A 26,190-nucleotide genomic window follows, 5' to 3' on the forward strand; every position below is an offset into this window, starting at 1 on the left:
GCCTCCTGAAGAACTGACTCTTCATCTAGCCACAGTTCAAACCTGTGAAGTATCTATAGGAATACAAACTAAAAACATATGTAAAAACTCAGGTATACATGACATGACAAAATGACGAAAAAAGAAATGTATACATTTTGTATAGTCTGAAAAAAATATATAAACACATATATACATATATGTATCTTTGTATATATATATATATACATGTCGAAAAAAGACAAAAAGTTGCAGAACATGTATTGAGACACTCAGAATGCAAAAGTATATATATATATTAATATATGTGTATATGGAATTATATATATACACAACATACATATGTTTATATATACAGTATATATATATATATATATTTGTGTGTGTATATATTTTTTTTGATGTATCGGTAAAAAAAATCATGATGTTTACTCTAAATTCAAACTTCATTTTTCAGCATAGCTCAACGCTTGGTAAGTATGATAAAAATGTTAAATGTTACTTCTTAAAATCAGATACTTCTTAAAATGTTAATCCATATCAGAAGTTTTTGAATTGTGTGTGTGAAAGAGTGGGAGAGAGAAACACAGCGAGAGATTAGTCTGTGTGGTTAACACAGCGAGTGATGTTATTTCGGGTTCATGTGTGTGTTAAAATGAGGTGTTCTTTTTTGCTAGGATGATGATAATGAATCAGCAGAGGAACCACAGAGGAGGGGGAGGACTGAGGGGAGAAACCACAGAAAACTCAGCAGGATAAAGAAACTGTAGGCAGCAAATACTCCCTATAATCACAGGGTGCGTATTTGACCTGTACTTTAAATACATCTGCCAGTGAACCCCACAGTGTCATGGCCAGAAATTAAATGGATGTGACAACAGGAGTTGGCCACATGTGAAGGAGACTCTGTGGGAAAGATGGTGTTTATGGGCTGCTGGCACTAAACTAAAAGGCTAAAACTTTAATGCTATCTCTTGGCGTAGCACTGAATGCTAACCCCTATATACACTATTCCAGTGGTTCTCCAACTGTTTCTACTCTGTACCACCTGAGAAAACCTTGATCTCTCTGAGTACCACCATGATGACCAACATTAGAATATAGCAGCATAGACCTTCACTGTTCGCTTCCACCACAGGAGAGATGTTTAGAAATGTTTCGAAATATGTTTATGTTTAAATGTTGTATTAATTGTGCATGGTATGTTTCAGATTTATTCAACTGAAAATGTAGATGATGGAGAAAGGGCTGTGGCACGCATTAGGGATGTAGCTCAATAGGTAGTGTTGGGTACCACAAGGCGGTTGTGGTACCCACACCTGCCCTGCTGCCACTGCCTTGCTCTCAGTATTAGGTATGTGGTTAAACTCAAAGTATAAAATCCTTAGTAGTAGAGTAGTCAACGACTAGAGAAGAGCTGCATACTGTAACCAATACTAACCATTTATATCATATCCATAATCCATGAATCAAACAATTGACCTTATAAACCAGTAAACAATTGTTACCAACCCCCCCGCCCCCCCATTTGGTAGAAAGGACACCGTTTTCTGTTTGTTTTTTTAATTTACATTTTCATTGAACAAAGACAAAACAACTGTTATGCTGTCCCTGTCCCCGCAATTGCTTCGTGCCCCCCATAGGGGTACCCATGACCACTTTAGGAAAGGGATACTGTGGGTTTTGAAACCTGGTCACAAGATACGTTAACACTATGGCCTGACACCACAGCGGCTCTACTGGTTCCTAAAACCAACTCATGACACAGTGATGTTAATGTTTAATACCTGTTCTTGCTCCTGTCCCTAGAAGTTAGTCTTTAGTCATCACCGAGGTACTGGAAGGAGAACAAAAATTGTTTTTTTTTTATCATTATTTCCACCTAAATCATCCATAACAATATTGATATTATAAATTTGTTTTCTTGCTGTTTAAGTGCTTGTCACTGTCTGTCCTCATTAATCGTGACTGTTTTTTTCTCCAGTTACTGTCTTTGAAATATTAACCAAAGCCTAAATTTGCCTCAGACAAATAAAAAAGCATCATGAACCACAAGGGGGGGTGAGGGGATGTGGGGGGCTTCCTGTAATTTAGTAGCTTTGATCCGTCAGCACAGATGTGTTTGGTCCGACTGTGAAGCCCGTGGTCGTCACGTGGCCGTCCATGATGGGATGAACTACTGTACATCCGCCAGATTACGTGTTTTCAGAGCTTAATAACGGCAGCCACTCAATTAATCCTGGATGAAGTCATGGCAGAAAAAAAACATGAGAGGGGGGAGAAGGGTTAGGACTGGGGGGAGAAGGGTTAGGACTGGGGGGAGAAGGGTTAGGACTGCAGCAGATCTTTACAAGTTTTTATTTTCTTTTAACGCTTAGTTACACACACAATTGTACAGTGTGTTGAAATTTGCAAGTCAAAAAGTTCAAAGGTGAATTATTTAACACATGGAAACATGTCGAGACACGTCACTCCAACAGCTTTGACGATTTTCTAATTCTTACTTTGTTGTGGATTTTCTTGTTTTTTGGGGGGTTTTTTTCAAGCCAAAAAATGACGAATTTTGAATCCTGAAGCCTCTAGTGTTTATTAAGGTGTTTATAACTTGTGGAGAGTGTGACTTTCATTTATGAATTTTTATTTTATCGTTTTTTTTATATCAGTGCAATCCTCATATATATATATATATATATATATATATATATTCATGCTAAATTATATTATGTTAAAAAAATTACTTGGCAACAGGTTTTTATAGGGTGCATCTAACGATGCGAAAAAAACAAAAAACAGTTTCATGACCTGGGACCAGGAAAATCCCCCATAATTTTTCAAGTAAAAAAATATTTTTCCCCCAAAATTTTGCGAAAATTCTAAGTAAATGCATGCGGACACTTGCATTTCGAAAGTAATAATACTAACAGTGGTAGGCTTTCACTTTTTTTTGCTGACTGGCTGGTGGTGGGGTGGTCTACGGTAGTCATTGTCTGTCAGATGTCACAATCCTTTATTTGCTTTTTACGCTTCCTGTTTTAGAGCGAAACATGTTTGACCAGACCATTTCCTGTCGATCAGTCAACACCCACTCCCCTGCATCTTTTTTCAGACTTGATGAGTGTTGGTCTGATTTTTTTACTCACTTTGATTTGCAGACTGAAGCAAAACTATGTGTGGATTGAGTCAAAGTGAAAAAAAGTTTTGTAATTTTCCACAACAGGATTACGCAATTTACTCACCTCTGGATTATTGATTCTGGCTCAACTTTTCCATGGAATTTCTCTTTTGAAAGGTTAAACGCCAAGGTGGCCAGGTTTGCTTAATGAACCGTAGGGAGCGTGACTAAGGCTGAAGGTAATGATGTAACCCATGGGAGGAGGGTGGCGGCATGGTAGGGATGATGAGAGGAAATAGACGTAATGTGGCTTCCTGTTGTGCTGCTCAGACGCGGATGACAGACAACAACTAGAGAGGAAGACAAATAAAAAGAAACAGGCACCTCAGAGACTCGCACAAACACGATGCTGACGTCACAACTTCCTTCAGCTCAACACAATCACTGTGTCTATGTTAGGGTAAGGTGAGGTGACAGTTAATGCCTACTCAGCAGATTTCATGACAGCAATAATAGACTGTGAGAGAGTGTGTGTCTAAAGCGCTCAGGGGAGTTCAGCCTCAGTGGGGCAGCCTGAAAAACAGCAGCAGTCAGGGAGGACAAGTAAGGAGAGAGAGGAAGTAGGAGTAAGTGGGAGATTCTGGGGAAAATAGAAAAAAAAACAGCAGTCAGGGGTTTTGTTAGACGGTGATGTAAAATGACGCTGCATCACATCACAAACATTTTTGTTTTAAGTCGTACATCTGACGTTAACAAGAATAAACCTAATAATCCAGATTTCGTACACACAGGATCCTCAAATATTTTTTCATATAATGTTGGTAAAGCGTTTAGTGCTCTTGCCGTATAGCATGAACGTTACAGGTTTGATCCCTTTGTGGTGAGTTTCCTTTTTGTGAAGATGAAAGCCTGTCTCACAGGAACACTGCTAAACTGTGTAAATCCAGTAATAAACCTAAATTTCCTTGAACCCCCCCCCCCCCCCAACAAACCACAAAACACGTTGAACAATAGCAGTTATAAACAGTATTTATATACGCTAATAGTTTAAGCGCTCATCGTTGAAGGGCCCTCGGAGCCACACATCTGAAAAGACCAGACTGTTTTAATGTGTGTGTGTGTGTGTTAGGGTGTCACATGTCATGTGAGTCATCACTGGATAATTAGACTCAGACTGTTAACATTCAAATGATTATATTACCATGTCTTTCACTGACAATGGGTACTTTTTGTACATAAAAATTTAAATGTGAACGTGTTAAAATATTCTGTAACAACTGTGCTACTAAGGATGAAAAAATGTATTACAATGTGTGGCTGTTTGTGTAAAAACAGCTGTGAAGTTTTTATTCTTTTTACACAATGTAATTTAAAATATATATTTTTCTAAATTTAATTTAATCTCATTTAAATTTACGCTATTCTGACCTGGAACAAGTGTTTTCCAGAGCTTTAGGATTTTCTTATTTTCGCAGTATAAATACGTTAAAAAAAACAAAAAAAACAAAACAATTTACAGTAAAATCGTGTGTTAGACAAGTTCAGTCAGGTCTGTGGTGACTGTTTATCGGTAGTTAATGAGACCAAACTGATGTAAAACATGTGGTAAACAAAGTGAAAACATGGAGAGGATGTGTAACCTGTGTGTGTGTGTGTGTGTGTGTGCAGGTGTTTGTCTGTCACCCTGACATCTCTCTCTCTCTCTCTCTCTCTCTCTCTCTCCCTCCTCCTCCTCCGGGGTTTAACGTCACCCACCAGAGACACGGGAGGATAATCTCAACGACAACGTGCCCGCTAGGAAAAACACACCTCGCGTCATTGACCATATGTGGAGTGACGGTCGAACCATATATGGTCGTTCCGTCTGTGACGTCCTATCGGTGGAAAATGAGGCGTTCCCCCTAACCCCGCCCCTCCCACATCTGTTATCAATGAACAAGTGAAACTCCAAAGTCTAAATGTCGTGTGTCTCTTCACAGACACTATCAAGCTAAATTTAATTAACTAATATATATATTTTAAACTCTTTTTTAAAAGGTTATTTTAAATACACGCACCTTAAGCATGGCTTTGAATATCAGCAGCACCGAGCTGCTCCACATCCTCAGGACGCCCCGGGACCAGATCTCCACTGCTGGCTCCGTGCTGCTCGACTGCAGACCTTTCCTCGAATTTTCCCGTGCGCACATCGTCGACTCCCGCAACGTCAACTGGAACTCCATGATGCGTCGCAGGTCCAAGAGCAGCCTGGTGGCCCTGGAGTGGCTCATCCCGGACAAGGCGCTGCTGGCTCGGCTGCGGCGCGGGGACTACTCACCTGTGGTGGTTGTGGACGAGAGGAGCCGCTGCGTGTCCGAGGTGAAGTCCGACAGTGTGGCCCACATGCTGCTCACAGCCCTGCAGAACGAGGTCCACACGCGCATCTGCTTCCTACAAGGTAACGTAAAATAAAAATGATTAATTAATTTATAAAAAATACTAATTAAAAAAATAACTATTAAATAGAAGAACGATACAGTTGACAACGTACAGGTTCTGAAACTTCATTTACAATTTAAAACGTTTTTTTATTGGGGAAATTCGTTGAAAGAAATAGTTAAACTCAGTATTGTCAACAAAAACAAATATAAGTAAAGTTTAAGTAAACAGAGGTTATTTAATTCGTATGTAAGTAATTTGGTTGAAGTGACCAATTTAATTACATTAAGGAAATTAGTTTTCTTAAAACTTTACACTTGTTTTGTGTATTGATTTAAACACTTTGTCTTCAGTCATTTCAGTTGTTTGAAGTCTTTACAGTCTCATTTTTTACTTGGTGTGAACATCTTCATCACCAGATGAGAGATTCAAACCAACTACCGTATTGTAGTTTTTTTTATCCCTTGTGGTAATACTTAACTGATACTGGCACTAATACTAAGTCACCTCTGTCCAGGTGGATTCGAAGGATTTTCAGCGACCTCTCCTGAGCTCTGTTACACCTGTGCCAGCAGTCACTCTTCTATAGTAGAACCAGAACCAGCACTGATGGGCCAGAGGACACCAGCATATGACCGGGTACGGAAGGAATGTCTGATAAAAATAATAATAATAAGAAGAAGAACAATTCAAATAACTGTAAATTTCTCATATTTAAGAGTTCTCCTCAAAACATACAGCTGAGGGATTTCAGTAATCTGGATAGAGCACTGTATACTTTTTTACAATTTTGAGTGTTCAAGTACCCGGTGGTCTTTAAGATCCATGCTTCACATAAGTCTTTGGGTCACAACCCACATTCTGGGCTGAACACCACGACTACTGCCTTTGAGTAGAGCAGTACTTAATCCTGTCTCTTTTTGAATGAAGATTACAATTAAATCATTTTGGTTAAAACTTGGTTAAGACAGAAATGCGCAATCCTTTTTTTTTCTTCATTTCTATTGTCCATGTAGTGTCAAGACCCACCGTTTGAGAAATATAAAATTAAAACTCTTCTTAAATATGGTCATGCCAAAACTAATTTCTTATATATGTATATTTTTTTTTAAGATGCACCAGACAACCAATAATTCTTTGTGTGTACACCCTTTGTGTTTGTGTAACTGCAGGACGGCCCGGTGGAGCTGCTGCCTTTCCTGTTTCTGGGCAGTGCTGTCCACTCCTCCCGCAGAGAGGCTCTGGCAGCAGCAGGCATCACAGCTGTGCTCAACGTTTCATCGTCTTGTCCGAACCTTTATGAGGAGGAGTTTGAGTATCTGCAGCTGACCGTGGAGGACAGTCTGGCTGCTGACATCAGAGCCTACTTCTCCACCGCCATCGCCTTCATCGGTGCGTTCACCCTCAGTTTCCAGCCTGAAAAATTTGTAAAAGAAAAATATAAAAAAACAAAACAAAAAACTTAACACGAAGGAGAAGAAGATGAAAAAATAATTCCCTTTGATTCTGAAAATCAACTTTTATTTTGAAAATCAACATTTCCACAGTCACTGAACATGTAGCTGATTTTAACCACACATTGAGTGGCATTAAAAACAGTGGTAATTAAGGTGGTCACTTAAGCTCATAATGAGGATCATGTTAATGCCCTAGAGAAATAAACCCCAGGTAACCACAGCAGGGAGTTGCGCAACGTTTGCTTCCTGAAGACAGCCACACACATCGACAAAAAAAAAGATTAATGCATTTTAAGTGTGACTTGTTGAATTAAAGTTTAATTAAATTTTTTTTAGTTTATTTTCATTAACGGTAAACTGCATAAAGAATGATCAAAGTGACTTTAAATTTTCTAAGCTATTGTTTTTTGTGATCCCTGTGTGCATATAATACTAATAATACATAGTAATAACAATAATAATAATAATAATATCTTCCTCTTTCTGCCTCCGCCCACAGACACAGTGAAGCACAGTGGTGGTCGTGTGCTGGTCCACTGTCAGGCAGGAATCTCCCGCTCTGCCACCATCTGTCTGGCCTACCTCATGCACACGCAGCGGGTTCGACTGGACGAGGCCTTCGACTTTGTGAAGCAGCGGCGTCACGTCATCTCCCCCAACCTGGCCTTCATGGGACAGCTGCTGCAGTTTGAGACGGACGTGCTGTGCTGAGGAGGAAGTCTCTGCACTGGTCTAATGTGTACACAAAAACACATACACACGCACACTATCTGCACTACATGTTGTGCAGTGTTACAAGAGGGAGTGCACCTGCTGGCGCCACACGGCTGAAGAACCTTGATTGCTGAATCTTTCAGTAATCCACAAACTGGTTCCTGATGCAAGAGACTGCAAACGACAAATACAAACTAACGTTGACCACATTGGTAATATTATAATGTGACTCAGTCGGAGCCGGTCGGTCTGAGCGGCTGATGTGACTTATTGTGCCTGCTGGTTTTTTTAAGGAGACGTCTGACTGACTGTCACGTCTTATTTAATGACACAACACTGTGCTGACCATTGGCAGCAATAATGAGTGGATGAATCTTAGGTTTTTACTGACTTATTTATGAATCTTTACATCATCCACAGTAATTAAAGTGAGTTACATGTCAAAGGTGACAATTATGAAGATTCTTTACTTGAACTGTGCCTTACACTCTTTACAAATATGCATTGTAAAGTCAACATAGGTATATACACACATATATATAAATAAGTATATACATATATATGTGTGTGTGTATATAACTGGTCCGAACACGTCCGAAGAACTGATTGGTCCTTGACCCTGACCAGGAAAATCTGGAAAAATAATGAATGAATGGTTTCAGCTCCATCTATATTAACAAACAAGGCATAAGCAGTAAAACTTTGTGATTGACCAATTTATACTGACTCACAGTTTTTACTGCTACGTCTGTGACTATTTTTGGCATTTAGAAGGTTGAGCAAGCTGTGCCCCCTACTGGAAGGTTGAGGTCATGGCTCTGTGGTCCACCAGGCCAGAGTTGAAGTTGGATTAAATACGAGTAATGATAAATTAAATTTCTATTTAAACATGCACTGCGTGATTCTGGCTGTGTTTTATTTTTGGTGTGTTCGGGCCGACCTCGCTTTGTCCAAATCTTGCATGCCGAGACCGGAGGCATTAAAAGTAGCAGTGCTTAGTACTTGGGAGGATTAACAGCAGTGAACGGTCTCAAGTCTGCAGTCAAACAACCTCTGAAACACTTCTCATTTCCGCTCACTCCAGTTCACAGAGCTACTTCAAACACCCACGAAGTTAAAATAACAATAATCAATGGGTAATCTAAAGGTCACATTTGATTGAAGTGTTGCGACAATTACATTCAAACTGTGATTGAGTTCATAAAAGGGTAGTCAAAGCAACGTTCCTGAAACGTCATTTAAACTATAAAAGAGGGATTAACATCAGCTGATCTTTCAGGTTATAACTACTGGTAAACTTTTGATGCATCATACGGTACAACAGCCACCCTCTGGTGGTGACCTTATTGTGACTAAACTTCTGTTTAACATTTCATCATTTTGTACACTCATGTCTTTACAGCGTTAACCTCTAAGTTGATAAAAACTCCAGACAGTGATGATTACGTTGTTTAACCAGAGCTATCATATCAAGTGTCTCCAAAGAGTGAAGATGAGTGCAATGAGAGGTAACATTTTAATGACATAATGATATAATGACACAACATGACCAGGAATTGTCAACACTTGAGTAAGTACAGGTCCAGGACACGTGGAAGTGTCAAGGATACCTAATTAAAGTATCAGTACTGACTTGGTGAAAGTACTCCATTCGAAATCCTCTTGATGATCCTTATTTGGTTTTTATGTCTCATATTGAAAAAATTCACAATAAAAAAATGGCTTTGTTCCAGAAATAGCAACACATGAGCTCACTTGTTACTGAGCATAAATGCTAATTTCTCAACATGCTCTAGAAATTATACAAAAAGGCCCTTTTTACATATTAAATATTAAAAAAGAAAATACAAGTGAATAACTGTTGATTCCAATAATTCTGTTTAAGTTTAATTAATATTAGGTTTACAGTTTGAGTACTTCATTTTAATATTTTTTAACCAAGCTTTACTGTCTACAATATCCATTTATTAAAACAGTTGTCTGCACCAGGGTTCCTTAAAAAAATAACTTTTTTGGCTCCAATACCGTCAAATTTATAAATATTTTATATACAAATCTATAGCAAAATCGGTACCGTATAGTCACACAACCCTGACTACAGAATGTGCTAACTGGTTGACAGTGCCCTCCAGTGGCAGAGCTGAATTGCACGTCATTATCTCATGCAAAAATGTCCACTAGGTGACACTAGAAGACTATTTATTAACCGCTGCATGTGTTCTAATACACGCACGGACAGGCGTTTTATTTTGCGCGCGCACACACACATACACACACTCCATTTACAGGTGTCAATGAGATGACTGTCTTTACCTATTCTCAGGAGACAGACTGCGACTTCCTCTCTTCCTTCCTTCATCTCACTTGTCTTCTGAACCTCCCTCGCTGTCACCGACTTTAATGAAAACAGATTAAAAATATTATTCACACCAAGTGTTCACATCAGAATTGGTTTCAATCATTTTATGTGTGTATTTACGTGTGTTTGTGTCAGCTTGGTGTGTGTGCGCACGCCTGTGCTGTTTGCACTAAAATAGAGATTCACACATTTATCTGGTGTGGGGATTTACTGTGGAGGCACACCACAGCTGTCACTCAGAGACACAGTCTCCATACAAAACTTTTTTTTTTTTAGGCAGTACACATAAACTCAGTACAGTACGCATTTGCCTGGGAATAATGATGGACTGCAGGTAAACAACACACTAATCTACTCTGGCCTGCAAACACACTCTGACTAACAGCAGTTGTCCTGATTACAAACGCAGGAAAATTACTGTTTGACCATCTGGGAGTGTTCCCTGTAACTGTTGGCAGATTGGACACGCACACTTAATTCTGTACTTAAAGGAAATAATTACACTGTGAGAAATGTCACAGTTATGGTGTTTTTCTTTAAAAAAAAAACCAAACTATTATGATGTGGAGTCAGGGTGAAGTGTGGAGGTTAGTGTGCATTGCAGGGCATAACGATGTATGCTGGGTAAGGTGGGGTGAGGTGGAGAAATTCATTCCTCTGTGGGGTTACAAGGATAACAACTACTTCATCATTTTTTATATGAAATATAGAAAATAAGGTTTAGGACATGCATTATTTCTGACTCTTCTGTCAATCCTTCACATTATACATTATGAAATACACTACACTAGCAAAGATTACATTAAGTTAAGATTGAAAGATGGCCTGACAATCGTCTATCGAAATATATGTCCAGGTCAGTGATTGGCAGACGAGGCTTCATAAACACGGCTGAGTATTGTTTGTGAACATTTTTTTAAAAGACTATATTTTTTTTGTTAAAAAAATAAAATAAAATACATTTGTACAATATTGATCCTATATTTGGCAAATTAACAGGTTGCCCCCAGCAGGCACCACACATGTGGTTCCTCTGGGAATTGAACCCAGGTCTCTCTGCTTCTGAGGAAGGCATGCTAATCGCTTCACTATGGAACTGACCTTCCATTAAATAAAAAATAAAATAAAATAAACAACTGTTCAGTAATGGTTTAAGGCTGGAGCTAAATGACAGCATATGTTGTTTTAATAAATCTGACCTTTTTAATCCAAGAAGTGAAATGTAATGTAAGGACTAAATGTTACTCTTACGGCATAACGCTTTCACTTGGAAATCGTTTATTTTTCCCATTTAGTGGCTACTTTACTTTCTGTCTACTGTATGTAGGTGACAAAGAGAGAACAAAATAAAACAGAGGCGTTTCCCAGCTGTGAAAACCTTGGTCAAACAAACAGTGTATTGAAGGGAACTGGACAAACTTGTAGTTATTGTGTTAACCCATCCTGTCAACCAAAGTCATCGCTGGCTATTGATCTGATGAGAAACAAAAAGATGACAATGACACAATCGATACCTAGTTCTCCAGAGATCTTTCCTACTGCAGGGGTTCCAAGGTGACAAAGTATGAAGGAATACTAATGTTATGAATGCACAAAAGAAACAAAGCAGATTAGAAATAAACCTGTTTTAAAATCTAATCCTTAACCACTTTCCCCAGACTGACCTCCTTACGCTTTATCCATAATATCAAGTGTGAAAACAAAAGAAAGTTAAATAACAGAAGAAAAAAGGCAAAATAATAAGAGATACAATAGATAGTTTTCCGATGACGGCACGCCACTACCCTAGTTCTGTAGTCTGCCATCTTGTGGGGCAACAGAGCATATAGTTAGATTTTAAATACACAAAAGAATACCAATAAAGGTAAATACCTGTGTTGTGTGGGGTTGTTCCAACTGATCTGGGAATGGAGATCGCAAGATGAAGTTTTTTGACATAAAGCGATCTGTCACCAAGGGAAGCTGACGGAGGATATTTTGACAGAAAGAAGGATGCTATGGCTTTTACATATTAACCGTGCTAATTTCAACCCTGATCCAGGCAAAAGGCATTACAAAATCTGTTCTGAACACTTTATGTTGGGTAATTACATTATATTTTTATTTAATTCATATGTTCAACATCAATAAAATTAAAATATATCAAAAAGTATAATCTAATCAATAGGAAAACATTTTTCATGTAAACTGTTATTCTGTTCACAAAAGACATACATCTGTACATGCCACTGTGATTTTTACATTAACACCCTGTATTATTTGGGTGTTAATAAAATAAATAAATACCGTATGATATACATTGTCCGGCCAACTTTCAGTGTCCACCCGCTTCCACTCAGCTTTGTTGACTTTGTATAGGTCTTTGCCATTGATTATTTTCAAATTGTCCAAGTATCTTGCCTTTGTAATTGTGTCCAGTTAATCTCTATACAACAATTTTGTCTAATCTTCCTCCGGCGATTTAATATTCTTGTCTTTTGTTGTCATTATCAATTGTTTACATCTACCTGTTTGCATCTTTTGCCACACAACATGGCCAACTGCGCAATGCATCATGGGTAATAACGATTATCGAAAAACCATCTATACAGAATTATAGTCTGTATTAAAGATATTAAAAATAAAATATTGAGAGACATTTTCCAGTTAGTTCAAGTCTATCCAGGCAAAACCAATTTGTTAAATGTAAAGAAAAACAAAATTTTGTCTTTAGCAAACCTAATTTCCTGAACAAACAACTTTCTCACCCTGGGAAAACAAACTTTTTTCCAATCTGACTGTGGATGTAGAATGCCCTCCGGCTGTTATATGCTGCATCCATGTACATGTTCCTATACCACACACTCTTACACAACAGCCACTCCAGAGGCAGAGTGCTGGGCGCCGCATGCTGATCAGTCTCCGTAACCTTGTACATCCATGACACACCCCTCTCCCCCAGAATGCATTTTCAGAACATTACTAAGCGCAGTTCACCCACAGAAACAGAGACACTTGATTAAAGTGCACTTTGCCGCTAAAAGCTTTATTCACTATATATTTAGAATGTGTAGCGTGAGGCAAAAAAAAAAAAAAGAAAGTGCAACCATTATTGGCAGCAACTCCGGGTCACACTTTTAGGGGTTCAGCGGTAATTCCACGGCTCTCTCTCTCAGTCTCTCACTCATTAATACAACAATGTGTGGGGACACACTACAAAACAAAGCAAACAGGACCTTCCACCCACATGCCATTCATAACATTGTGTGTTTGTGTGTGGGCTGGGAAGTGTGTGTCTCTGTGTGTGTTGTTGTCATTGTGGCAGAGTTTATAACAAGGGAGCCACCTACTTATTCTCCAACCCAACCCAACACAATAAAACAACGGGAAAAAGCAAACAACTGTTCAATTTCTGGCAGCCTAACAAAGACAACGTGACGTAGGTTTAACGGAAAAGCTGCTCAATTGGCCACTTGATCCCAGGTAGGAAGCGGAGACTATATGTGGACGACGTGGGCGTCTGGAGAAACGCTTGCATGGTGCAGGTTGCAGAACGATGTATTTTCAAGTCAAGTGATGCTCTAAGCACACAAGTACGAAGAAGAGCATGAAATGTTCCTTTTACCCCAAGTCCTGTAATACATCCACTTAGCAGAAGACTCACCAAATAAAAGGTAGTCAGCGATATATTTAGCCACTTCCTCTCACCGTTAGGCTTTTGAATTATATTATTTACTTTCACTGTTAGCCATCTGACAGTTGAAGTAAGTTTCTCTTTTTACACTGCTTTCTGCCCACACCAAGTGCGAGAGACGAGCCAGACGAAAATTGATCAGGACAGCGCGAAAGAGTTTTTCTAGCCAGTGCTACTGAATATCCATAAGAGGGTTAGAAAGGGTTGCGTTGTTAATTTATTTTAATATTTTTAATTTCAGCACAAGATGAGCAGCAACGCACTCTTCCCTCGCAAATTTAAAACACTTATTTTCCTTTTAGGCATTTACATTTTATCTGTTATCTAGATATCGCTGCATACAAAGTGAAAAAGACACGACGTGCATAGATTAAAAAAAAAAAATTCCAGACATCATTAAATGCGACTGAACACTCCGGCGGAACTGTTTCCACGTACACATACGTCTTTACTTACGCAAAGATAATTAAGCAATATTAGCCTTGTTAGCTCGGCGGACACCGTCGCAAACACATTTGATATTATTTGAATATATATATATGTGAGCTACATACACGGCTGTATCCCGTACTTTTTCATATAATTTAGCGTCGCTATCGCTTACCTGACAACATGGCGACAAGGGTATCATTAAACGTTAATTAAACACTGAGGATCAACTGGTCAACTGCTAACTTTTCCGAGAAGACCCTAAAGGTGCCCTTAAGGTGCCTGTCCACATGTGCCCTTAGCTCTCCCAAAAATTAATTAAATTTAAAATGTATGAAGGTAATAAATTAATCATTTAAAATTTTAATTAAATTAAAGAACTCATGATCATGACCCCCACAATATCTTTGTGCTGAAGTTATAGAGTAGAATACAGGAATAGAATGCAGGAATACTATCATATCAAGTTTTCTACAGTAAGAATGTATTGTTGTTTATACCTCTCCAGGGACACAGCCCTCTGCTTCCTTTTTTCTGCCCTGAAGTGTTTGGATCGTTTCAGGGTGGAATTGTATACATGAGAAATAATCATGCAGGTCACAATGAAGATCCCAGAACTGAAGAGGCGCATGTAATTCCCCTCGTTTCCTGGCAGGTGGCCATACAAACACTGCTTAAGGTTCTTATTGATGACTGGTTCTTACCTAGGCCTTGCCACCTTCAATTAACCTGCATGTTTTTCACTGAGTCATCACTATGTCATGTGGCGCAAGACCTTTAAAAATCCCTCAGCATCTTATTTCTATGAATAGTAAACATGTGTTGGTACTTGAGGGGAGATACTGTATAACATATTTATTCTCTGTGTTTACAAGTCTCCCAACAAGAGTTCAACAAATGAATGTCTCATATAAAGAGCAGGACTCATACTACACAACAGATAAAGGCAGCAGAATGTTTAGGTGGTGTCTTGTATTGAAAACACCAGTAAGGAAAAAAAGTGACACAGTTACATAATGTGTATTCCATGGCCAACACTGGAATAAATAAGCTCCTGTATATATTATACCAGCAGTTGAGCTCACACAATTGGTAGATAATGTGGTTGAAATGTTGGTGGTCTGACTATTGGACATCTTTTTTGCTGAGCAAAAAAAAGTTTTGGTTATTTTTTGGTGCTTTGGAAGACAATGTTATATGACGTGAAGTAGAAATTCAGGTGTAAATTATTTATAATGTCACTACATGTTTAAGGATGTGTTACAAATGTTGTCATTTTTTAAATGTTTGTTAACAGTGATATATGCAATGATGATTATACCATACATCATACACAAATGATGATAATGATGATGATGATGATGACAATATACAGTAGTCAAAATATTAAAAAAAAAACATGACAATGATAATGGCGATGAGGTCCATGATAATGATATTGATGAATGATTATGATGCGATGATGATGATGATGAATTGGTTTTATCTCAATTTATTTTATAAGAGTAAGTTAGAAAGACTTTAAAGTAGAATAGGGTGAGGTAAAACGATCCCATGATGCCCTCGGTTTAACTGTGACATCACCGGCGCAAGAAAGAGAGAGAGAGAAAGACAGACAGAGAGAGAGAGAGAGAGAGAGAGAGAAAGAGGGAGATGGGAGGCACCCAGTTAATAGATTTCATAAGATCCTGTTCACAAGTGGAGATGCTGCTGTGCGCCAGGCTGTGATGTGCGCCATCAGAGCGGCTTCATCTCAGCCACCACAAGAGACAGACAGAGAGAAGCTCGGGAAGGAACAGGATGAAGCTGTTCTGCAGGAACCACTCTCACACCACTCCCGAGGGAAGCCCTGCGTTTGGAGCGACTCTACGGTTCCGTGCGCTGTGGTAGAAAACTAGGAAGTTAACTTTGGGTTTTCTCCTGCTGGTTTGATTGATGGAAAGCTCAGGCGTCCTGTTTATGACTGAGACGCTGTAATTACACCCAAAACAACTTTTGATGGACATTCCGTGGCTGCTGACCACGGAGCAGAAGGCTCAGAATTATGCGCATCTCCAAACGAGGACGCACGCGGTTATCTGTAGATGATTGACTGTTAGAATCCCTTGTGTTCAGACCCGCTTCGTGCGCACAACCCAAAATGAGATTATTATCCACTGAGATCCTTTTCTTCAAGGCAGACATGAAGTGACAGTGGAAAAAAAACTGACCTAAAGCTGCGCGTTAAAGAAGAAGCAACTCTCCACAGACAGATTTACGCAGCGGGCAGTGTCACGGAACAGCTCAGCGTTTGTTCCAGAACAATCTGTTCGACAAATTGGCCGAGACTTTTTAATTAAAAGGTGCTGATCCGCGTCTTGACGCACTGCCCAGGACTGTTGGTGTGATCAGAATGGACTTGGAAGACTTGCCGTGGAAGATGCGGGGACGCCTGGAAATGACGCCAGAAGTAATTGAAAGCCACTAAGGTAGATAATGTACGAGTTTTATTCACACTTTAATTAAAAAATAGTCCAAACAGTGTTACTGTAGGTTACATAATTAGTTTTTGGGTTTTTTTGTTTTTTTGTTTTTACTTTTATTTTTGTCTGTAAAGAACCCCGCAGAGCTGATCTAAACATGGCCTCAGTGCTGGACAGCAGCTGCTCCATGGAGCTGAGCAGTTGGAACAGCAGCGTGAGCGGATCTGGAGGCTCCGTCCCCTGTAACCAGAGCGTCCTGAAAGCCGCTCCTTACTCCCCCGAAGCCACTGCGGCCTTCGCCACAGCCATAACTCTGATGGTGCTCTTCACTATCGTGGGCAACATCATGGTAATCATTGCTGTGCTGACCAGCAGGTCGCTGCGTGGTCCACAGAATCTGTTCTTGGTGTCTCTGGCTGCTGCGGATATCCTGGTGGCCACCCTCATCATCCCGTTCTCACTGGCCAACGAGCTCCTTGGCTACTGGTACTTCAAGTCTCTGTGGTGTGAGATCTACCTGGCGCTGGACGTGCTGTTCTGCACTTCCTCCATTGTGCACCTGTGCGCCATCTCCCTGGACCGCTATCTCTCCATTTCCAGGGTCACCTACGGGCGTCAGCGGACTCCCAAACGCATCAAAGCAGCCATAGTGGTGGTGTGGTTGATCTCTGCCATCATCTCTTCCCCTCCTCTTCTCTCGCTGAACAAAAGCGAGACCGGAGATCAAGGCAGCGAGCGAGGACCCCAGTGTGAGCTCAACGACGAACGCTGGTACATCCTCTACTCCACCATCGGCTCCTTCTTCGCCCCCTGCCTCATCATGATCCTGGTCTATTTGAGGATCTACCAGATAGCCAAACAGAGAACACGCTGCCCACCAGGAGAGCCCAGGAAGGATGGCGTCGGCTGTGCCACACCAGGTCAACCTGCGAGGCATGTGGAGGCCAATGGGAAGGAGGAGAAGGAGACCACACCCCCAACATCCAGTAAGACCTCCAGCGTCAGACCTCCGACCCTCGCCATCGCTTCTTCTCTATCACAAGAGGGGTCTCCAAGATCCCAGAACCCCACAGACAATAACCTCCTGCAGCCCCCACACATTTCTGAAGCGGTGACCCCCGACACGGCCTCCTCAGAGCACCCTTCGGACCCCGTCAGGAGTAACGAGGAGGAGAAGAAGAAAGCTAAGCGACTGGGAGATAAAAAGGCTGACAACAACAATGGTGATAGCTCCAGCACAGAGAGCGAGATGGAGCACAGCCAGGGTGGGGGTCACGGCAGCGCCAGCATGCCGGGGTCACCCGCAGGGGGCAGCTTCCGCTCCCCAGTCTCAATCAAACGCTACCGGGACATGCTCGCCACTTCAAAGGGGAGTCGGCTGGTGCCGGGCAGAAAATCCAAAACTGACAACAACCCCGGCGCGGCCAGGCGTAAAGCCATGATCAACAGAGAGAAACGTTTCACTTTCGTCCTGGCAGTGGTCATCGGGGTCTTTGTGGTCTGCTGGTTCCCCTTCTTCTTCTCCTACTCCCTACAGGCAGTGTGTCCAGAGACGTGCGCCATACCGGATCCACTCTTCAAGTTTTTCTTCTGGATCGGTTATTGCAACTCCTCACTCAACCCGGTCATATACACAATCTTCAACAAAGACTTCAGACAAGCCTTCAAGAAGATCTTGTGCAGCGGCACCAAAGGTACATTCTATTAGGGTCAAATATTACGGGCGACACACGTGGACAAAAAAGCACTATCTTAAGACGCAGAAGAAAAAAAGAAAAAAAACTCAGAGCACATAAAAGGGCTGTCTGAAAGCATTTCAACTGCGGAGGGTGACAGTTTCTATAGACAACATTCGCACAAACAGAGACTGAAAATCACAGCTCACGTCTCGTTGACCAAATTTTGATACGTCCTCTTCCTTTGACCACAATCTGAGACAGGACTTAGTGGATGCAGATCTAGAATCAGGAGAGCTCCTCACCACTTCAGTGTTACTGATAAGACTTGGCAGGAAGTAAAAAAAAAAAAAAAAATTGGTGATGAGGAAAATAGGGTAGAGCAGGAAAAGAAGGAAATTCTTCTACTTTTATTGAATATAGAAAAAATGATTATAAAAATTGAATTAAGTACAGAAATCTTTAATGAATGACATATTTATTGTTTTAAACTCCAGAAATACTGGAAAAGGGAAACTGGTGGGAAAAATTAAGAAATTAAGAAAAAGAAAAAAAAAAAAACGTAACAAAAAAAGTGACCTTAGATTGCCGTAAGCCTGTACGGCCCTTTTTTTTTCATCAATACAGAGCACAAGGAGCCCACAAGGATGGTGGGGATTTCTTACATCTGCAGTCTTAATTTGCCCCCGCTGTAGGGCAAACATGTGTTTCTCCTGATTGTATCTCAACAACAAGCCTCGGTTTCTGATGTTCAAGGTAACGGCACAGACAAGGGCAGCCTTTCTTACTGGACCGAGGACAGACATGTTCACGTCACAGGCACAGGGTGTGCCTGAGTGGACACTCAGGTTGTCTGTAACAGCACACACTCTCCTCTCATCCTGACACACTGGATCAGCCCAACAAGCCTGCTGGATTTGAGGGACTGAGAAGGAAGCTACATGAACCTTATTGAGATGTTTAGGTGAGACGGTGTCATCTCCCTTCTCCTCCTCCCATTTGCACCTCCTCCTCCTTGTTGCTGTTTCCCTGTTTCTTTTCATCTGACAATCTCCAGTGTCCTAAGCACCCGCTCTAATCAGCACTGGGATGTTTAGTCATGTACAGTAATGTGACTTGGCCTCATACCAGGGAGATATTTACGTTAGGCAGATGAACAATGCAAATATGCATGTGAAAATGATAGCACCAATTACACCTACACACACTCTTTATGGGGGAACCATTTGGCTGACTCACTCTGATCATCACCTGCAGGGTAGCTCTCTCCCATCGCCGTGTTTGGATGAAAGATGAACGGTGCATTTATTTTTTCTCATGAAGTGACTCGGGCTCCCTCTGTTTTCTCGCCAAAAAAAAAACAAAACTCAAAAATGTGTCTGTAACCGTGAACAGCACAACAGGCTATTGACTCAATGGGACAAGGGCTTTCAGCAGTGACACTTCACTTTTACTGATTTGTCTAGTTACGCTGACCAGTGTGTGTGTATGTGTGTGTGTGTGTGTGTGTGTGGCATGCGTGTCGACTTTAATGTTTTGGTTTTCTTTTTTTCTGCTGCTCTGTTCTACAGATCTACTGTAATATTCATTAGAACTGAGACCAGCAGGGTGCGCTGGGCTGTCTTCACACATGAATGTTTCACTGCATAGAAAGATCAGTGGCTGGGATTGTATGTAGAAACCCATGTGGAAAGAGTAAGGTGGTGCAGTGTTTTTCCAAGGGATTCAGCTGGACCCTGAACTGGGCCGCGGTGCAGCCCCACATGGACACATTGACTGAATGAATAGTCAAAGTCTTACTGAGTTAATAGTTTTTTTTTTAAAACTCATCACCATTAAGGGACCAAAGGGCCACAAATGACTCTGGGCTGAAGCAGTGATAACTGACTTGCTGTGGTTCTACAGGAATATTCCTTCAATGACAGTGTACGTGACGAGAAGCTGAGGTTTAACAAAAAAAAAAAAAAAAAAAAAAAAAAAAAAAAAAAAAACACAAAAAAACACAAAAAAAGCTGTATTATTTATTCAGATCATTAGGTGTTTTCTGTCTGGTACCTATTTATTCCTCACTTGGAGTGATTTAATTCTGGAGGCTATTGCACCGAAGCCGCTCAAGAGTGAAGAACACTGTACAGATTCCTAATACGCTAAATTACAGCAAAATCAATTCACAACACTCATTCACTCTTGGCTTTGTGAGACTGAGCTTTATTCAGACTGGGGAGTCTGGGGGGGTGGGAGGGGGATTTACGGGTGAAACCCATGCGTTATGTGGGAAACTCTGAGCTTACAAGGCCACATTTGTGCTCGCCGTTTCACCTGCGTGGTGAGTCCTGCACACAAGCACAACAGTGTGGAACGCACAACTTATCAAACGCGGTGGAGAACACGTCTCTCCAGACGCTTCCTGAACACATAATGGAGCGTGGCCGTATCAATAGCATCTGTCACTTTCAGTTGGATGATATACAGGCTACGACACCACGCAACGCCGAGCTGCTCGCAGAATCAAATAACTGATTAAACCAAATGGTTGGAGAGTGAGAAATGTGGCTTTTTTTATTTATGCTGCTCCCTTCTCTCCTCAGATGTGTGTTTTTTTTTCTCTTCATTCAGCTTTGAGATAAGAAAAAAAAGTCACAGATTGACGGCTTTTTCCACCACATCAAATTGTAATTTCCGCCTCACCAGGGCTTTATGAGGTACGAATGAAGCTTCGCTGATCTTTAAAAATGTATTATAGCCTAAATGTGACAGACGCCTGTGTTGACTCGCACCACACTGTGTGTGTGTGTGTGTTTGTGTGCAGACCATGCTGTATGATCTGACACTCACATACACACACAATCACTTACCCCCCCCCTTTAGCCTCCCCATCTGTCATCATCCTTCAACACTTTTGAAATAAAGTTACTTTAAAAAAATGGATTTGTTTCCCACTTCATTTATTTGATCAATTCTCACAAGGACACGGGTTGAAAAGATGCCTCCTGATGGAAGAAGCAGGGTTTTTAACACCAGGATGTTTGTCTACTGATGGTGACAAAAAGCTTCTCTCACTTGGAGGATTATGGGTAAAAAAAAAGGCCTTGAACTTTGAATGAATGAATGAGATGCTATGTTTTTGGTGAAATTCCTATTTCTGGAGTTGAACAAAGGAAACATCTAACACTTAGCTTGGTAGCAGTTCCTGTTTGGTCACTTTTTAGCCGTTTGTCACATGTCAACAGAACTGTGATTCGTCTCACAGCCAGAAGGTTGTTGTTTCAAATCCCCTTGTCCAGATTCTGGATCAGGTTAATGAATCAATTTAAATTCATTTAAGTGTTGAGGATTAGTGTAACTATTCATTAACCCTGTGTTGGAATTCAGGTCAACTATAGATCCAACTGTTCCCACAATGCACTGGAGAATCAGCAGTAGACAGTAATGAAAATAAATCGCCTTAAAAGGCGATCATTTGACTGATTTAGTGGGAGTTCAGCAGAAGAGACACATTTACAAGAAGAAGAAGAAGAAGAAGAAGAAGAAGAAGACGGTTTCTGAGAATGTATCACTCCCTGTAATGAACATGTGTCTTCCTTTAATATGACAACCTCTCATAAACATGTGACTTAACTGTATCAACTAGTGACTTCATTCTCATAAACATATGACTTTGAGACTCAATGTAGGAGAAATACAGACCACTGAAAAAGTAATAAAATAAAATAAAATAAAATAAAATAAAATAAAATAAAATAAAATAAAATAAGCGGTTGATGATGGATGGATGGAAATAATAAATCATAAATTTACACTGACTTGTCCTTGTCAATTTTCTCTTGATATGAAGTTTAAACCCTGTCACATGTCAGTGATATTTAACCAATCATATTCAGTTTGTGGATGTCGATGATTAATGACTCACTTTGAGGAATCCTTGAAACATATCTTGGCTATTTATGATCCATAAATCAGACGCTAATGTAGTTCCTTTTTTTTTTTTAAATTACAGCTCGATTTTTCAAGCCCCCCTCCAACTGCTGCAGATCAGGGAGCCAACTCCAGGAAATAATCCATGACACTAATGTCTGAGGGCAGCCTGAAATGTCATTGAAATATCTGTATTCTTAATGAGGAGTGGGCCGCAGCAGTATTGTTGACCCCGGTGCAGGAGAGACACAGAGGGAGTCTATCAGGGATTAAAGTATGTCGCCAAATATCACATATGCCCTCAGACTGGATGTTTCATCCGGTGCCAAGTGTCACACACTGCATTCAAGTCATGGAACGTCTCACACACATTCACACTCACACACTCACACACACGCACACACTTTTTTTTTAGGTCAACAAGTCTAATGTGAATTGTAATTGATTTATGCTGATGGACAGTTTGTGAATTCCTCAGCAAATAATGCCCTACACACACACACACACATACAAAAACATTTTCACTCAGCATTGAAGTGGCTGGGCCACTTCTCTGTCCTCAATTGATTTCCATATTCATGGCTGTGCAAAAGGAGGTGAAAGCGTCACAGTCAGGCACAGGGACGTGGTGAGGTGTGTGTGTTTACAGTGTGTAACACTGTGTGTAACACTCCGTCCCTCAGCTCCCCATTCTGTAGCTTCAACTGGAATACAAAGCAGTGGACTCACCGGAGAGGGAGAGAGAGAGAGAGAGAAAGAGGAGGAGAAAGAGGGGAGCGAGAGAGAGAGACACAGACAGACAGACAGACAGACAGACAGAGAGAGCGAAAGAGAGAATGGGAAAAAACACACACACACAATACTGATGAAACCCAATATTTGCCCGAGGTATGGGGCATATATTGGGTTTCATTTATTAGTTTATTGATGAAAGAAGTATCCGGTAATATGAACACTGTACATACTGTCTACTGCATGGGTTTGAAGAACATTCTGCTGCACACTACACCCGAAAGGCCAACTAAATATGTGTGTGTGTGTGTGTATGTGTGTGTGAGAGAGAAAAGGACGAGGTACAAAGACTTTTTTATTAAAGCAAAGTCAGGATCTAGGTTAGACATGTTGTTTTGTATTGTTTAATATGCTCATCATTTGCTGTTCTCTGCTCAGGGGTAAAGAAATGCGAGGCACAAATAACACATTGTTTTACGTACAGTGAACTGTGCGTGAGCCATCAGCCACAGCTGTTGTTTGTGTGCTTTACCCTGAAAGAGCCTGATTCAAATAAAACCGACACGTTGAAGGTTGATTATTATCGCCTCTGTTAGTTATTTACAGCCCTCTCTTTGACCAGGGCTTTTTCTTTCTTCTTTTTTTTTTCATTGTGCATTCATAGTTTATTTTTTCCCCTTCTTTTCCCAGATGCTGGTTCGAGCCCCGGGGAACGTTAAATGTATCAGACTTTAAGGGGAATAATTTACACTGTGTCTGATAGGGTTGTCCAGAGTATTCTCATTTGTGTACTCACCGGTATTGAGTACTGTCACCGATACTTCTTTAGGTCAAGTTTAAATAAATATATAATATAATATTTTTATTCTTTATCCCAATATAGATAAATATATATATATACATTCTATAATATAATATATATACTATAAATGTATATGTAATATAAATGTCTATGTATATTTGTAAATATGCATATATATTTATATTTATGTATATATGTACGTCTTTATCATATGGAATAACCAAATTTTTGGGAATCCCTTCTATAGGGCAAGAAAAAAGGAAGAAAAAAGACAAACTTATTTTGAACACTTGCTTCATTTATCAACTGTTTCAGATTCAGGGCTCAAGTTCACATACAAAACTGTCTGGAAATGTATTTTTCCAGTGCAGCACAAGGGCTACCACCAACAACTTCCAAAGGCATCCGCCATATATGAGTTTTTTTTTTTATGTAATAAATAAAGATAAAAAAGTAAAGATAAAGTACAATATAAATAAGAAATGGTTGAGGGACATCATGTATGTGAACTTCTGCTTTTTTTCTTTTTAAAAACCGGACAGAGGAAATCCCCGTATCCCTGGGCTAGAAACTAGTGTTCCTTCTCTCGCTCCAAGACTAAGTCCATGCTTATTGAATAAATAGTCACCAGCCCTACAGGTGTTAATAACATGGTATTGAACTCAAGTGAATACAGTTGTGATCTCAGCATAATCCCAAACACAATACTCCTACGTCAAATCAAATACAGGAACATGAGAGAATAAACAAGAGCGGGTAGACCATAAAGTCTCTCCCTCTCTCTCTGTCTCTGTCTCTCTGTCTCTCTCTTTGTCTCCCTCTCTCTTTCTCTGTCTCTCTCTCTATCCCTCTCTGTCTCTTTTACGCATACACTGACACTCACACACACACAAAGCCAAAGACAAATTAGTTCTAAATATGTATTCTTTCTGGACTCTTGATAATAAATTGCTGGCAGACTGCTGGTCTGGTCTGTTCTGGTGGGGTATGTCTCTGTATTTTGCTGTTGTCATTGCAATTTCCATTTAGCGTGTGAGCGTTGGAGCCTGGCGACAGCATTATCTCAGTGAGCTCTTTCAAATAGAGACTGTGTCCATTACAATTGTTGAGATTAAACCAAACAAAAAACAAGAACAAAACACATGTCAAAATAACAGACGTGCACGTTTCAGTTGGATGTGTGATGCCAATAAAAGCATTCTTTTGAATTAGGTATGAGACTCGTTTCTGATTTCCCCGCGGACACAATTATTTCATCAGTTTTCATAGATATGAACTCTGATGCATTGTTGTGCCTCCTGGTGCCGGTAAAGGAAATAATCAGGCCAAATTGTCACCTTTATTATCACAGGCAGCATCAGGCCCGGGCTGTAATAACTCTGCAAGAGCTGTGCTTTGTAGGGAAGTTGAAGTTTAACCAGAGTGCTGATGAAAATTTAAATCAAAGGTGAGTCATCTGATTGAAAAATATCAGGGGTTGCCATGAAAAAAGGCAGAAAATCTCGGCACACCAGAAGGAGAGACGACTTGAATGGTTGTGTGACATTGAAAGAAAAAAGGGGAAACAGAGAAAGAGAGAAAAACTGCTGCTTTATAGAGCTGCATCGTTGTTGAAGGTGACAAAGTACAACATGCACACAGGTGCTAACAAAGGCTAAGGCAGCGTACAGCAGCGTACAGCAGTGAACAGCAGTGAACAGTAGTGAACAGTAATGAACAGCAGTGTACATCAGGCTGTAGACCTGGCACATTACTATAGAAACCTAATTAATTACTAGTTACTTCTCCAGAAAGGTGACTGAGCTACATCTTTATACGTGTAACTTGTACTTATGTAACTTGTAACTTGAGAAGGTAACTGTTGAATCATAAAAAACCTGTTACCAGAGAAAGTAACTATTGTACTAGAGATGTAACTTGTTACCAGAGAAAGTAACTGTTGTACTAGAAATGTAACTTGTTACCAGAGAAAGTAACTATTGAAAAGGTAACTAATTTACTAGAAATTGTTAGCAGAACAAGTAACTAGTGTACTATAAATGTAACTTGTTACCAGAGAAAGTAACTGTTGAATCATAAAGTAACTTATTACCAGAGACAGTAACTATTGTACTAGAAATGTAACTTGCCATCAGAGAAAGTAACTATTGTACTACAAATGTAACTTGTTACCAGAAAAAGTAATTGTTAAATCATAGAATAACTAAGGAAAGTAACTATTGCTTTATAAATATAACTTGTTACCTGAGAAAGTAACTGGTCAATTCTGAAGTAACTAGTTACTAGTTAGTTACTAGTTACCAGAGAAAGTAACTACTGTGTACATAGTTTTTTAATCTCCAAATAATTATGCTAATTAATCTAATCAAATGGAATTCAGTTGCTCACACTGTTCCTGCACATCACTGCTCCTGTTTCATTAGTGTGGCCTGGAAATAAACATGCGGTGAAAACACACCGTA

The 26,190-nt window shown here is 40.1% G+C and overlaps 3 protein-coding genes and 2 long non-coding RNA genes across 9 annotated transcripts in view; 3 read left to right on the forward strand and 2 right to left on the reverse strand.

Moving 5' to 3' along the window:
* The window catches only part of izumo1 (izumo sperm-oocyte fusion 1), a 6,682-nt gene extending 5,183 nt beyond the window's left edge, over positions 1 to 1,499 (forward strand). For 3 of the 4 annotated variants that reach the window (XM_025053198.1, XM_008336174.3, XM_008336173.3), the window contains one exon: positions 657 to 1,499. In XM_025053198.1, the coding sequence (XP_024908966.1) occupies positions 657 to 738 (82 nt within the window). In that variant the 3' untranslated portion in view covers positions 739 to 1,499. The remainder of the gene's footprint in view (positions 1 to 656) is intronic. The other variant, XM_025053197.1, reaches the window with a different exon arrangement.
* A 5-nt stretch (positions 1,500 to 1,504) lies between these two features.
* LOC103397794 (uncharacterized) lies at positions 1,505 to 5,281 on the reverse strand. The gene is made up of 3 exons (XR_523467.3): positions 5,149 to 5,281; positions 3,216 to 3,441; positions 1,505 to 2,218 (listed from the first exon to the last, which is right to left on the reverse strand). It is a non-coding gene; the product is annotated as an uncharacterized LOC103397794 (long non-coding RNA).
* Positions 5,043 to 8,574, forward strand: dusp2 (dual specificity phosphatase 2). Its single transcript, XM_008336172.3, has 4 exons — positions 5,043 to 5,528; positions 6,027 to 6,148; positions 6,682 to 6,901; positions 7,466 to 8,574. Exons 1-4 carry the CDS (start codon positions 5,156 to 5,158, stop codon positions 7,675 to 7,677), a joined length of 927 nt encoding a protein of 308 aa, XP_008334394.1. The 5' UTR covers positions 5,043 to 5,155; the 3' UTR covers positions 7,678 to 8,574.
* On the reverse strand, positions 7,978 to 14,866 carry LOC112486472 (uncharacterized). Its single transcript, XR_003048926.1, has 2 exons — positions 14,317 to 14,866; positions 7,978 to 10,075 (listed from the first exon to the last, which is right to left on the reverse strand). It is a non-coding gene; the product is annotated as an uncharacterized LOC112486472 (long non-coding RNA).
* An 855-nt stretch (positions 14,867 to 15,721) lies between these two features.
* On the forward strand, positions 15,722 to 20,257 carry adra2b (adrenoceptor alpha 2B). 2 transcript variants are annotated; one of them, XM_017030635.2, is made up of 2 exons: positions 15,722 to 16,618; positions 16,738 to 20,257. In XM_017030635.2, exon 2 carries the CDS (start codon positions 16,761 to 16,763, stop codon positions 18,309 to 18,311), a length of 1,551 nt encoding a protein of 516 aa, XP_016886124.1. In that variant the 5' UTR covers positions 15,722 to 16,618; positions 16,738 to 16,760; the 3' UTR covers positions 18,312 to 20,257. The 2 variants fall into 2 exon arrangements, with proteins under 2 accessions (XP_016886124.1, XP_008334393.1); XM_008336171.3 differs by having other exon boundaries at positions 15,723 to 16,609.
* Positions 20,258 to 26,190: the final 5,933 nt, after the last annotated feature.

This window comes from Cynoglossus semilaevis, chromosome Z (assembly GCF_000523025.1).
Source record: "Cynoglossus semilaevis isolate Cse_v1.0 chromosome Z, Cse_v1.0, whole genome shotgun sequence".
Taxonomy (NCBI): domain Eukaryota; kingdom Metazoa; phylum Chordata; class Actinopteri; order Pleuronectiformes; family Cynoglossidae; genus Cynoglossus; species Cynoglossus semilaevis.

Excerpts from the sequence above, each read along its gene's own strand:
- dusp2 (XM_008336172.3), top strand. The coding sequence starts at position 5,156 with ATGGCTTTGAATATCAGCAGCACCGAGCTGCTCCACATCCTCAGGACG. Across the intron at positions 5,529-6,026 it reads GCGCATCTGCTTCCTACAAG|GTGGATTCGAAGGATTTTCA; the intron begins GTAACGTAAAAT and ends ACCTCTGTCCAG. Across the intron at positions 6,149-6,681 it reads GGACACCAGCATATGACCGG|GACGGCCCGGTGGAGCTGCT; the intron begins GTACGGAAGGAA and ends GTGTAACTGCAG.
- adra2b (XM_017030635.2), top strand. The coding sequence starts at position 16,761 with ATGGCCTCAGTGCTGGACAGCAGCTGCTCCATGGAGCTGAGCAGTTGG.